This window comes from Calidris pugnax, unplaced genomic scaffold, assembly GCF_001431845.1.
Source record: "Calidris pugnax isolate Ruff unplaced genomic scaffold, ASM143184v1 scaffold14, whole genome shotgun sequence".
Taxonomy (NCBI): Eukaryota; Metazoa; Chordata; class Aves; order Charadriiformes; family Scolopacidae; genus Calidris; species Calidris pugnax.
In genome coordinates this window covers 3816154-3831297 of record NW_015090793.1, presented here as the reverse complement: position 1 = coordinate 3831297, position 15144 = coordinate 3816154, and the positions used below count along the sequence as shown (strand labels likewise).

The 15144-nt window shown below is 38.5% G+C and overlaps 1 protein-coding gene across 10 annotated transcripts in view; it reads left to right on the top strand.

The window, feature by feature from the left end:
- Positions 1 to 15144, top strand: part of ABLIM2 (actin binding LIM protein family member 2) — a 110473-nt gene that overhangs the window by 62415 nt on the left and 32914 nt on the right. For 4 of the 10 annotated variants that reach the window (XM_014935956.1, XM_014966839.1, XM_014935955.1 and 1 more), the window contains exons 10-11: positions 3641 to 3787; positions 9539 to 9659. In XM_014935956.1, coding sequence (XP_014791442.1) covers positions 3641 to 3787; positions 9539 to 9659 — 268 coding nt within the window. Of the gene's footprint in view, positions 1 to 3640; positions 3788 to 6812; positions 6846 to 9538; positions 9660 to 11388; positions 11488 to 15144 lie in introns of all 10 variants that reach the window. The other 6 variants (XM_014935953.1, XM_014966835.1, XM_014966838.1 and 3 more) reach the window with 3 other exon arrangements.

The following is a 15144-nucleotide window of genomic DNA, read 5'->3' as shown; positions in this document are numbered from 1 at the left end:
TAGATCTCCATGCTGGTGGATACCAGTAAAACTGGTGGACGTTCCCAGTAAGAAAATCTTGTTGCCTCAACTCCTATGAAGACATTTCATTGTGCTAGGACCCTATTATTATGTAAGCTCTTTCTTTGGTTAGATGGTCTGTAGTTCTCCGGCCATTCACCACTTCATTGTTTTTAGAGACATGAGCATTCTTCTAAGATTTATGTGTTTTTAGTAACATTTATCAGGCTGTTGGATAGTACTGTTTTTCTTTGTTTGTGATTATAGCTTTAAGCATGCTTCACAGGCTATTAAAAGTCAAGGACATCCCTCCATTCTCTTTCTGTTTCTTTTGGATATCATTAAATCAGCAGACAACTTTAACATTTCTTGCTGTAATATACTTTAGAGGCAGCTGGGACTGTAAAAGAATAAAGTTGCCTAGCAAATATGAGCCAATTAAGAAAAAAGATTCCCCAGAAGTGTGCAAATTCTTGCTCTATCTCTCTCATCTCTGACTGCTTAATTGTCAAAGCTGTGAGAATGATTGAGTTCTATTTTGGTTTTCACAAATAGGAAAGTAAAAAGAATTAAAAATGTTATTGGACTTTCATATTATCAAAATTATTGTTTGGCTATCTTTTGCTTCTGTTTTCTGTTACAGGAGTGTTATGACATACAGACATGCTCAAAATTTTTCTTGGGTGCTTTTGTGATTGGTTTTACCAAACCTATATTTATGCTGCCACTGAAAGGCAGGTCCCACCCACACGTGGCCCTGTCTTTCTCCAGCCGTGTCTTCCCGTCTCCTCTTTGGTACTAGTGGGTACAGAGCTATGATCAGTCAGATTTGAGACCAGATTTAGCTAAAAAATAACCCAGGAAAAACCTCCAGAAAACCAAAGAGGCAAAAAAAAGACCCAGCCATCTACATGACTCTAATGCTAACGTAGAGGACAGAGTGGGAAGGCACACAGTGGACAGCCGCTTTCAGCAATAGCATGGATTCAGGTTGTTAAAACCAATAGTGAAACTGTACCTTAACAACTAGTGAGCTCTGTGAAGTATTGTGTTGGACAAAAGAATTTAGAGAAAGTGGTTAAAGCTTAGGAACTGGGAATTTGTGGTGCTTGTGCTTTCAAAGGCGTAAAGTCAGAGCAACACAGCTGTTGTGAACAAGATGGCACCTCATGGGCGATGTGTTCCTGGGTCATGGTTGAGTGGTCAGCTAGGGAAAGATAAAGAAAGCGTGTTTTGACAAAACCTGAATGGGATTCATACAGACCTTTTACTAAAGCCATACTTTTTTTTCTTCTTTTGTTGATACCAGACTTTGGTGTCTCTTGCACTGAGAGAGGGCATAGGCCAATGCCCTTTGAAGTTAATGGGCACCTTTTCATTAACTTTAGTGATGGCTGGATTATATCTGGACTGAAATTTACCCCAGTGCAGGCATCCCCTGAGAGTCCCTAAATACCACTTTATTATTATCATTATTTTCTAAATTATGACATTGAATAGGTCTAAATAAAAGTCTTTCTTTATATTTAGTTATATTTTATGAAGAGAGAATTAGGAGCTCCCTGCAAAGATATATCTATCTGGAAGGTTTAGGTTAGGTTACATGGCTGTGATATCATACTAGGAATAGAAATCACGTTATATTTTTATACAGATCATATTTGCCAATTATACAATTGTAAAATTACATATCCCAAATGAAATAGATGTTCTAATCTTAGAGCATGGTTTTAACAGAATCCAAAATACCAGATTTTTGAAGAAATGACTTAAAGCCTCTTAGCTGTAATTTGTGCCTTCCCTAGCACATTTGAATTCCACTCACATATTTGAAAGTAGGTGAAACAAATAAAATAAAACCCAGTGGAGGCTAAATGTTTGTAGAATTGAGTGTGTAGAAAGTAACTTTATCTCTAAGGTGTTTTTTCATCCAATTTTGCCTACATTTTGATACTTAAACTGAAAGGAACTACGTAACTAGATGTTTTTTTCCTGACAGTTCTGAAATCTAGGAGGAGGATCTCAAGTTGCACTTATAGGGGTGAGATAGGGGCTAAGATTACCATAACTCAGATTTAGATATTTGCAGTTCGAAACTTTGGGTTTACTGGAATAATCTCCACAATTCTGGATACTTTAAAAAAGAAATTATTACAGCCTCCTTGGCCTTCCTTGTAGGTACAATGCTGCCCAAAGCCTTCCTGAAACAGACCTGATGGACAGATGACTCCTTGTCTTTGCATGACCTGTCCCTGCATCAGAGCTTGCCCCTGGCTTCCCAGTAGGGAGGGATTTATTTTCATTAAGAAGCTATTTCATTGCACTTTGCTGCTTAAAGTAGCTGTAAGGAAGGTGAGATCTATAGATCACTGAAGAATCACTTATTTGATTAAAAAACATTTTTTTCATTAGTTTTGAGGACAAGAATATGTGATGGTTATAGCGGCTTTGTTCTACTTTCTAAGTTAAGAGGAATCTTCCTCTTTTCCTTGTTACTTATGCTTGCACAAATTCTTACATTGTTTTAGAAAAAGGGATAAATGAAAGTTGTCACACTAAATTTCTCCTGTATGATTAACCTAATAGAAAACTTCCCTGGAAAATCTATTGAACTTTTCTTAGCTCACGCTAAGAAAAAATGTAATCACTGCACACATAAATCCTGGATACTTTCATATTTTTGCATGTGGAAAACATTATTGTATTTGTATAGCTGGTCATACTGAGGTTTTCAGAGAATAGTGAGATTCACTCATCATTCTGTTGCCAACAAAGAGCTTATCATTCTGCAAAGCCTGAACAGGCAATGAGACCATTATGCTGCCCATTTCTCTCCTCTCAATGTGGCCAACTTGTTGTATCTACAAGACAGTACGTGCTGGATACAGTTTTGGTGCACGTTATCCTAAGGATAATCTGTGCAAATGTAGCATTTCATAATTATATATTGTTGGAATAAGCGTAGTAAGAGGAGAATGGGGAGCAACACAGCCCTCTCTTTGTTGGCTGTGTGAGTCTCATGAAAGGATTTGAACTTCTCTTAAGTGGCATCTGTGATCTTCCAACTAATCCAGCATGATGCAAATCCATCATCTGCTGGTTTGTGACCCATAATTAAGGGCTATTTAGACATAGTCAGGAAAGGAGATGAAGCTGCGGCACACAGATGAATGGCAAAAATTAAAGACTAATGTTTTTCAGCATCTGGAGAGTATGTGTTGGAAATACATATTTGATTATTCACTACTGATTATGTTAGGGGAATTCTACACACCAAAGCCACTTTAAAAATGAAGGGCTTTTTGCCTGAAAGAGACTGCAATATCTGTCCCCCGTGTCTCTTTGTGCAGCTTGCAGTAAATGGGATATAACCAGGGGAACTGGAAAGATGCCATGCCATTCTTATTAGCCAAATGTGAGTGACAAAGAAAAGTATTAAGTACCAGTATATGGAAAGAAAACAACGTTAATATTTAGCATTGTGTAGTGAATATAGGAGATTTAAATGTGCACAAACACAAAAAGCATTTTATTATTATTATTATTATGACTTTTCTACCTACACTTATCTGTCCTTTTCTGATTGCATCCTGATCATATTCTTTCTTATTCTCACTGCTTTCTTTCCTCCTTTTCTTAGGCAAAGCTTGGAGATGAAATTCTTGACTACAGGGATTTGGCTGCTCTTCCTAAAAATAAAGCCATCTATAACATTGACCGCCCAGATATGATCTCCTATTCTCCATATATCAGTTACTCTTCAGATGACAGGCATAGTTACGGGGAGGTACTGACACATGGGTATTTTTTATACTGTGAATTTGAGATTTTGTATGCATCATTAAACATGTTGCTGAATTTAAAAAAACCTAACTTTTATAACTTGAGTTAATTGTGTCATTTCATCCATTCATTCACAAGGCCTTCCAAAAGACAAGGTGTTCATTTCACTTTTTTAGTTTGTAGAAATTAAAGAATTGCTTTCTGTTATCATTTTTTAAACAGATGACATGTAATTAAAATACATTTTTCTATGAGAGGAGTTCTACATGCATGTGGTAGGAAACAGGAGCCATTGCTAATTATAATGCAAAAATCAGAAGCGAAGCCAAATGTCTGTCATGATATTTTTTTTTTTTTTTTCAAGTGTACCATATTATTTTGGTAACACAACAATGGTATTACTTTCCTCTGCACAGATTTCTTTCAACTGTCCCTTACTAAAGTTCATCCTCATGTCATGCATGCATTTCAACCTATTCATATGCAGAGCTAATATTACACAGTTTATGCTAATGAAATCTAATTTACTTATACTAATTCTGTTTTTTGTGAAGCATATTCGTATATAACTCCTGTCATGCAAGTTAGTTTTTCTTCCCTAACCATATCTACCTTTTGTTTGAATTTCTGATTTATTTTATAATTTTAGATACTTTTTAACAAATCAAACCACTTACATACACTAGCTATAGTATCAACATATGCATGGTCTGGAACAGAAGTCTGCATTATTCTCTATAGGTATAAGTGGATGGGTAGAAATAAATACTATAAATAAGAGCCTCACTATTTATATGGGCCACGGTCCTGCTAGCATTTACACCTTTTACGCTTAATCTACTACTGAAGTCTCAATACTCCTCTCAGATAAAGTGCAGCATATATTAAATCTTGTAGACTCTCTTCCAAACCCTCTCTGTACAATGCTGAACAACAGTCGCGCGATTATCCTGCATGCTAAAAGAATTAAGGTTGTATCTGGTAAAGGGTTTAAATGGTATTTTAAGTTTCTAAATTCACAAAACTAAAAGCTGCTTGCTAGTCCTGAACCTGTGGAGTACAAACATTTCCTTTCTATGTCAGAATTTGTGGGTGCAAATAATGTCTGTGGCCCTCCTAGTTTACATCTAGACTTGGCACAGGTACATGAAGTAAACAACCTTCAGCCCAGCTCCTGTGAGGACTTGCTCATTGCATCTATTCCGATGTGATGGTTATAAAACCATTACACTCAGTATAAATCTGTGCTGCTGCTGGAGGGGCTTTCCTCCTACCTGCCTTCTGCATCTCCTTGGCTACTTGCTTCTGCTTCTCCACTTCACCAAAGCAAGTGTCCATGTGGCTTTGGTAGGGCTTAGGTTTCTTCTGAACCCTTGGTGTGATCTGACTCCATGCCATCACTCAAAGGCTGGAGGTCCCACAGGCAGGACAACCGCCCGATGGTGTGGTGAAGCAGCTTGTCTTGGTAGACAGCCCAGCCTTTGCTGAGATCAAGCGGCACTGAACTGTGGGAACCTCAGCATCAGTACTTTCAGGAATGGAATAGAAGGTAGTTGCAGTTGAGCTTTAAAAAAACCAACCAACCAAAGAAATAAACCACAGCAAAGAGGGCTGTCTGTCACCTGCTTTCAGTGGGTAGCTTAGTGGTGAGACCACAGCAGGAGGGGTTCATTCAAACAACTGGAGTCATTGCCAATTTCAGTGAACGTATAACTTAACAGAAGATAAAAGGGGCCACATCACAAATAGGGGCCTTTTCTTTTGGGGTTGTAGGAGACACCCACAGTATTTGTACCACCAGTCTAATGCTGTCTCAGATAGGTCTGTGCTGATGTATGCATTTGTGTCAGCAAGACCTCAGTGATATCTTAAAAAATAAAGTGGGAACCAGTCATCTGTTTCTAGGTGCCTAAACCAGGAAGGGATGTTGGGCTGTGCTCACAATCCAACATGCACGTCTCTCCTGTAGGCCCCCATTAGGTATTGGAAGGCTGCTAAAAGGTCTCCTCAGAGCCTTCTCCTGATGCAGCTTCATTCCATTTCCTTATGTCCTATTGCTGGTCACCACATAGAGGAGATCAGCACCTCCAGCTCAATGAGGTCGCCCCTCAGCCTTCTCTTCTCCAGGCTGTACAAACTAAGTGACCTCAGTTGTTCCCAGTAACTCTTGCCATTGAGGCCTTTCACCATCTTGGTTGCCCTCCTCTGGACACGCTCTAATAGTTTGATGTCCTTATATTGAGGTGCCCAAAGCTGCACACAGTAATAAAGGTGGGGCAACACCAGTGTAGAGTGGGACAATTGCCTCCCTTGACCGGCTAGTTATGCTGTGCTTGATGCACCCCAGGACATGGCTGGCCCTTTTGGCTTCTGTGGCACACTGTTGTCTCATATTCAACTGGCCATCAACTCAAACCCCAAGATTTCTCCACAGGGCTGCTCTCCAGCCTCTTTTTCCCCTGGTTTATACATATGTATGTCCTGTCTTCCAAATTTCAGCATCCTGGCTATGCCCGCAGCTGCAATATTTTCAGTAGATTTCTGCTTAACTGAGTTGAGCCTTTAGTTTTTAAAGGAAATTGAACGAACAGCGAATTTTCAAATTACATGATGTTTAATTAAAAATTAAATACTAGAGATATTTTTATTTCACTTAAAGCAGCCAGCTATGAGCAGCAAAATTCTAGTCCAGATTTGACTAAGGCTTGTGTCTAGTCTCAGGCAGTTGCTTTAAATGTGAGTTTCCCAACTGGCAGCACCATCTGTGGTAGAGTACTGGTCTCACCAGACTCAAGGATTTTGTAGTAAAGACATCAACAAAAACTTTATATGAAATTATTTATATCTTATTCTTTATTGACTTCTTTGAAAACAAATAAAAAGAAAAATTGCCCTAACTTAATTGACAGGTGTTTTTCATAATTGTATTGTGTTGTACGTGGATATTGGTATTTTAAGAGTAGTTCTTCTCACAAGTAACATCATGCATGAATTTATATCACTAATTTGTTGTGTGTTGCTGTTTGCAGTCACCTCAGTTGCTCTCTCCAACACCTACTGAGGTAATCCCCAAAGCCTTTGTACTCCTGTTCTGACCCATGTTGTGATGCATAAACCTGGTCATATCGATAACCAGCAGAGTCTGCAATGTGGGGTTTTCCTCCTGCCTATACAGTGCATGGGGTTTTACAATTTATGGTTTTCACAGTGTTACTTGTGTTGAATACGTGCTTTGCTTCTGGATTGTCATCTGGACACATCTATCTCCACTGTCATCCATGTTCCTGCTTTCTAAAATAAAGGTTGTATTGTGGTCACTTCTTCAAGCTCTACTAAATAAATTACATTGGGAAATATGATTTATGTTTGCATTTAAAGCTGCCAGCATGAGTTGACTTAAACTAATGCTTGGCATAGCTTTGTCTTTTTTTTTTCCTTTTATCTTTTTATTTCACAAATAGTTAACCTACTTATACTATTTGTGCACATATACTCTTCAATCATTTGCACATACCTAAACTTCTAGGTCTGTGTATTTTGATGTGCATTAATGATCAAAGCCAGTCATTGTTTCAAGAAACATCACCTTGGAAGCAAAGAAACCGTTTCACACAGCTTCCCAGGTATAGTTACTCAATTACATATCACAGGCTTGGCTAATTTTTCCATTATCTCAATTTTATGTTAAGAGAACTGTATTGCAAAATTTTGGTAATAGTGGGGAATTGCAAATTTTCATTAAGGTTTGTAAATTGCCAACTGTCATGATGGGTATTGGCTAAATAGGGAAGTTAACCAATAGAAATGTAATTTAATTGATAGTTTAAAAATAAAAACATGCTTTATTTCATATTGGATTTCATGAACTTGATTGACTGTTCCTTACAGAGACACAAAGTACACAAAAGGTAAGGTGTGAAATAATCAATATGAAATCTTGGTGGTTTTGAAGATTATAATAATTTCTTTTAAATTAGCTATCTGTTACAGTTGTACTATTCAATTCCAGAAGTGACACTGGTATGGAGGGTGGTGTTGCCATCTTTTGTGTTATGTCAGTTCTCCAGGTTATCTAGTTTTGCCCTCCTTGCTGTTTTTCTCTAAAGTCTATGACCAGGTGCTCAGGCATCATCATCTGCAAACTTGCCACCAGTTTTGTTGCAGGGATTTTTATTAGAGGAAACTTCCAGTGTATTATATATATTATATATATATAATATATATATATTAGCTAACATCTTACGGTATTTAAACATCATTGCAAGACTTTCTAGACATTGCTATACTGCTTGTAACTCTCTTCACATCGGTTGAAATGGTTATTAAATAGTGTAGCTATTTTGGGAGGGAAACATCTCAAACTGGGCCTAGAGGGATTGGTGGCAGAACACCTACAGGACGCTGCATGCTTGGGAAGGCATAAGTTCTCCCTTTTTTATGTTATTTCTTCTGAAATGGATATTAAAGCAATAGTGCTACTTACAACTATGCAAAACTGATTTTCAGTTTTTGAAAATACAGTCTGGGGTGAGGTGGAAGGGATGGAGCACACTTGAGCCAGAGGAGAAAAACTGGTGATGGAAGAACATTGTACATTTCCATAGAGTCGAGGATAATCCCAGAGAAGCCAAATGGGAAGTTGCATTCATCTAAAGATGAATGGCTGGGTGTAATTAAGTGGTCCTGGTAGGAATCTGGGAGATGATGATGGTGATAAGTAGGATCTCCTGTGTGTTTAGATGATGAATTATCCCATGGGAGTCGTCCAGGTGCCTAAAGAAGTCCCAGGATTCATGACAAGTGGCTAACACCGTTACAGTATAGCATATCTTCACTCACTCCTACTGGAATAGGAGAGGGGAAGCATTTTTTGGAGTATGACGTCCCCTAAGGGAGTATCTGCAGGTTACCTGATTTGTTCTAATTTGAGGTTAACTCAAGCCAATTCTTGCTTGTCTTAAAAGAAACAAGAATTCTGAATTTGCTTTTGTAGCTGGTTTACAAAAAGTCATTTCCAGATCTAATTCACTTAGTAATGCTTTTACATTTAAGAAGATATTACATGCAAATTGCAATTGTAATTTAACTAGCTATAGAGAGTAAGGGGTTTGGAATGGGTGTACATGGTTTTAAGTGGTTGAAACCAAGGATTTAGTGGGAAATAGGTTGTATGACTAGCTTTGCACAATGCTGCAGTGTTAATGCTAATGCTGTATATGAGTGTTTATATCACCTAGCTAGTAATGACCATGTTTAATATAGTAAACTGGGCATTTTGTACAGCTGATACAGTTGTTTCTGTGATGTAATGATGCCAACAAATACTGATTTTTGTGTAGCCTGTAAGCCTTATGCATCCATTCATATGGATGGGTACAAAGTGACCATAGTACTATCATGCTAACCTGATCTCATCTTCCACCCACCAGTGTATGTTCAGGGAATTATACTGTCCTGAGAAAACACTTCTGCGCTGTTATATTATTTTCAAATTATATTGTCATTTTAAATTCATGTATGTGCTGACTATTGTGCAAACATGACCATTCTCTGATACTTGGCAGAGCTCCTTTGATCACTTTGTGGTGGATGTGCTTACGGCTCAAAGCCCCCTTTATTTCACTGGGATTGCATGGAGCGTTACGACAGCATCGACTTTCACCTACATGGCACAGAAATGTGCAAAATGGCATATTCTGCCTGTTTAGGAAGTGATTTCTCTTCCCTAATAACATATTTCCTCTCTTCCTCTCAGGGTGACCAAGATGACAGATCTTTCAAGCAGTACAGGACATCAAGTCCTAGCTCTGCTGGCTCACTGGGTTATGGTCGCTACACTCCAACCTCCCATTCTCCTCAGCATTACAGCAGACCAGGTAATTGAAAAGCAGCCTTATTTATTCTCTAGATTTTTCCACTATTTTGTCTTATGTTGTAAGTAAGCTAGACACTGGTAGGCAGGGGTTTAAGGTGGAGTAGCAGTGCATTGCAGTGATTTATTTACTGTGAACATAGAGTCCCGTGGGGAGAAAGGAAACGAGTGCTTCAGAAATGAGCATCTAAGAAAACGAAAGCAAGCATCTGGAAAGACTGATTTGATGTATCTGTAAACAGAAGATAGAACAGTTTAAAGGACTTAATCCTGGTCCCATCCTGCCTGAAGCTATACACACAATCCACAGCTTTTTCACAGTGTGGCACGGTAGCAGCGAATGCACATGAAGCCAAGAGGATGATTGAGTGACTTCATTTCTTGTACTGCAGGGTTATGGCCTGTGTCTCCTCTCCACAGTGCAAGAGCTGGAGGAGTGACTAGTGGTTCTAATGGCTGGATTTTGAAGGCCAAGTTGCTTTAGTTGAGAAGCTTACAGCCATGTTTACTGCAGCTTTCAGCTGCAGTGGCAGCTCTGTTGGTGTTCTTGTTGCATAGAGAGGAGGGGTCACCCCCTTTTAATCTTTGCATGGGGGCCTCATACAAAGGCCCCTTTGTATTTGGCCACTGTATAGAATTTTATCCTTAGAAATAATCAACTAAATTGTTCAAAATTAATTCTAATTTTTTCCACTCCATCATTTGGGTGGAAAACACAGAGCATTTGTATTATTTTCGTGGTGTCTTTTCATTTAGTTGGGGATACATTATAATTATAAACTAGTTTGGAAAATTGAGAGTTCTTAATCTCTCCAGTGGAAATGAAAATTTTATGGGTAACACAAATAATTTTTACAGGAATTGAATACTTTTAATACATAAAGTATTTGAGGAAGGGGAAATGAGGTAGAGTATCAAAGATCCATTAAGGAGAGGAAAGACTGTTCTGCGCCAAAGGTCTGGCAGGTGTGCCATGCTTAAGTTTAGCTACATACGGTTAAAGAAAGGAAGAAAGAAGCAAAATTCCAAATTAATTCTAATTTTTTACAGATTCATTGAAAATTTAGAAGATAGTAATCATAATTGCCACTTTTAATAATTGCCATTAGTCCTTCAAAATATGTTATCAGGATATTATTACAACAAAGCAAAGAAAGATGATGTCTGAGAACATTTTTTAAAGTATTAAATCACATATCTAACTTTTGCAGCTCAAATAACTTCAGGATGTTTCTTCAAAGCTTAAATTAGTCGTGCACTTGAGTGCCGTGGTGTGTTGTGAACTAAATTCTACCAGTGTGCACAGATGGCAGTGAGAACTGGACCCACTCATAGCACAGTTCTCAGCAGAGACAAGGCTCTCCCCATTTCATTTCATTAGATCCATTATAAGCATATATCATTCCCTCTTGCAGCTTTTGAATACGCAGATTTTCCCCTGAGTACAGCTGTGCTTTTTGTGATGCCTTTTCTGGAATATTTTCTGATGCGTTACATTATCAGCATTTTATATGGTACTCTTTCTGTCTGCAGAAAGCCCATGTCCCTTGGCCAACCACATAGTATGGCCACTGTGATGTTTTTAGCAATAACCAGAAGTCTTAAGTATAAACTATATGTTTTCTAAGCATCAGGAGGAAAATGTTCCTGAAAAAAAAGGATGGCATTGTAATTTGTGGCTTTCAGTAAGTGAACTAAATAGTTTATTTTCACTTACTCTCTGTTGCCCCCAGCTGGTACTCAGAGTCTTGGTACCAGTAGCTGCATCTCCCTGCCCCAACACCCAAGCCCTACATCTACATTCAGACATCATTACATCCCTTTCTTCAAAGGTAAGGTCCAGGAATGCAAAACCGTGCTGTGATTACTGTAGACTTATTTCCGATGTGTTTCACTTTTATGTCTGTGCAAGCATGGCTTCTACTTGGATAAAATTTGTCTTAATTTTGTGCAAGTGCTTTCTTGATGTACTGTGTAAGTTTTAAGAACTGAGTGGGTATGGGTTTTATTTTGCCTTTTTTCAGTGAGTGCTAAGTGTTTTTTCAAAGGGGTGAAGGGAAGGGATTAGATTTTTCGAGTGAAAAAAAGAGAGGGAAATAAATTAAAAGTCAATTTGTCCTAAAATATAGTGTTTACCCTATTTTGGTGATGCTAAATAAATACAACAAGCTTATCTGTTTGATCCGACGTTGGATAATCAGTTATCTAATGTTCTAACCTGCATTTAGTCATTTCTTCATATTATTTGTAGCATTACCAAAAATTATGCCAGAAAAGTTGGTTAAATCAGTATACCTGCACTGATTAGCAAATAATGTTGCAAAACAGAGTAATTGAGTCTAGTCTCCTTGCCATTAAATTTTTTTGCTGTGGATATTAACTTTTAATGACCTCCATGTTGCAGATGTGAGACAGTAACAAGAAATGCCAAGAACTTTTGAGTCAAAGGCTATTTTTTTAGCTAGTTAGTTTAATGTCAGAAAGAGAAGACATTGAACTACCACATGTGTCTTCCCCTGAGTCAGTTCTCTCTAGTAACAATACAAGTGGGGAGGAGACATGAATGTTGAATGCCAAACATTTCCAGTGGCTGTTTTTTGACTCTTATGTACTGTTTGATTTAAAAAACCTGCAAAACTGTTCTTCTTGCCTTCATAACCATTACAGAAAAGGAAGTGAGCCTCTGCAGGAACCAGACTTGCATCTCAAATGAATAGCAGGTGCTCATCACCTTTGGAAAGCTGATGGGCCCTAATGCATCCAGAAACAGTTCTGTACAAAGTCAGCTGAATTTCATTGGTATAAGCAGGAATGGAATCGGGCTCAAGTCTCCTAAATGTGATCCCCGAGAGCAAATTTTGGAGGAAAAAGCTGATGAGACTAAGCTGGTTGTTGCTATTGTAAAGTCTACCTGCAAAACTCCTTCCCCCCACCCTGACATTTCTTGGAAGGCTGGCACACACCCTAGTATTCCCTGAGGCACTGCGTGAACGATTTTTCTATCTGTCCTCTAAATTTGGATGATATCATCCAACCTGATGTACTGAGTCAAAAAAAACCTCTTCAGTGCATGATTTCACTGTATGGAAAGCTCGTATTTGAAAGCCCGCCTGCAGTTGCTTAGCAGCGCTCCTGTTAAAGTGGGTTTCTTTTCAGTGCTACCCACTGTAGCTCAGAGCAGCAGCAATTACTTGGTGCTGCTGTTTGGGGGAAGAAATCCACAGGGGCATCTCCTTGTGCCCGAACAATTATTAGTTGCGTGCTCAAAATTATAATATTTTGCAATTCTGCGGCACTTTTTATCAAGGATCTAAAGTATTTTGCAAGCAGTAGCTTACAGTGCCTCGCAGGGCTCCTCTGAGGCAGGCAGGGCTGTTTATACTTACCCTGTACAGGTAATCCTGAGCCCTGCAGGGCTTGTGTAGGTTATCAGCTGTTTTAACACTGAGTTAATGTCTCAATCCGAAAGGAGTCAGCAGATTTGCCCCTGTCCTCTTCAAGTTCTCTGAATTCTTTTCTCTGAGTTTCACGCTGTATTTTTGCCTTATCTTGAGAAGCCTTTTGAGGGCGTCAATGTGCTGTGTTTTTTTGTCTTCGAAATGGTTAGTGTGGGGAGAGCAGGATTGTAGAAATAGTTGCTTTGTATCCAGACCAAGATTAATGTTGTCACTGCAGTTTTAAAGAAGTGAAATCACACTAATTTAAAAAATTTTGATTAAATCCAAAAATAATACACTGCTTAATAATGCTAGATTGTTATCTTTGTAAGAGTAGCACTCCACAATCGTCATAAAAAATATTTCTTCAAGCTTCCAGGAGGCAGAAATGTTACTGCCCTAGGGAAATTAAAACAGGCAGAATCTTTCTTTTGACTTCACTAACTTTACATTGTATTCTTCCTCAGAATTACATGGTTCATAATTTTTCCAGAAAAAAATATGATTACTGAGTTCCTGTTCTTTCGTCAGTATACTGTAGTCTGGCTCCCATGAAGTGTGATAGGATGAGCTATTCTTTGTCATGCAGACAAATTATTTGGTTGTGGTCTTTTAAGGATTTTTGTCATCAGAACATCTTCAAAATAAATCCTGTGGCAGCTTTGCTTCAAGAAAGTTTCACAGTTCAGACCCTTGCAAATCATAGGGTGTGATATTCCAAGTGCTGATGCTTGGTGTAACTCTTCCTGTTGAGGTGATGGAACCAGTGAATGTACAGGCTGTGCTGAGCACTACTGAAAAAGTACTTACCTCAAATGTTGTGGAAAGTATCTTGCCTTTCTAGTGCAGGAGCACAGCTTCCAAAACCCATTTAATTTGGCTTTGAAAGCTTGAAAAGAATTACTCATCAAACTTCAAAAAACTTTGTCTAGCTTAACGCACCACGTGCAAAGATGTGAAAGGATCCACTTTTGGGAGTAGGCTCTGACATCTCCCTCATTAGACCAGTGATAACTGTTTGTTGTTCAATCCCGAACTTAGACAGCTCTTACTGTAACTTGTTATCAAATCTCTCATTCTCCCAGATAAGATAAAAGCTGACTTGGAAAGGGTATAAACAGTGTGATCCTTTTCCTGATAGTGCTTTGAAAAGAAAGCATGGTCTTAGCTCTGGTCAGTTGGCTCCACGTACATAAGGTTAAAAGAGCAGCCTACCCTGTGAGCAGCCAAAAGACACAAGGAAGTTTTTGTGGTTGACACTCAAGTTCAAAGTAAACCTTTCCAGATTCTTTCCAAGTTAAACAAAATCCAGGAAGGAATTCATGCTTCTGGTTTTTCGCTCTCCACTGACCAGCAGAGCAGATCACAGCCTGCAGCTCCTTGTGGCAAAAGACAAAACCAGAAGTTTGAAAAATATCTCTCTCGGGTAGTGTTAGTTTCTCTGAGACCTTGTTTGAAGTTCTTCAACATATAGCAGGAAAACCTTGAAAGAGACAAATTCTTGGCAAAATCCCATTTTAGAGATTTTTATTACAGGCTAGATTAAATGACTGTCTGGAGTTCCTACACATGAACATTCTACATGGGTCCTCGGTTTGCGTTATTATTAAATACTTTGTATGCAAAATGTGAAATACAACTGCTCTTTTGTGTTTTTCCAAATCAGTGGCAGAGTTATAAATGTAATTTAAATGTGCATCAGCGTGGACAAGTGGGCTGCAAGAAGAACCTTTTCCCTCATTTCATCCTTAATTCTTTCCTTTTGAACAAGTTAGAGGTGATGGCTTTACAAACTGCTCCACCCAGGTGATCCTTCCCTTGAGCAATTCACAGATTTGCTGCCCCCTGGTCCTTGTGCCTTCATCCTGTTTCCTTACAAGTTTATTCCTCTTAATCAATGCTTCCTCCTGATTCCTCACTGACACCCTACCCTTTCCCTGAAGAATGACTCTCTATATATGTACAATTCCAGCACCTTGGGGTCACTGTCAATGAAGTCATTATTCATGCAAGTCATATATGAATATGAGATTTTAATAATACACTAATTTT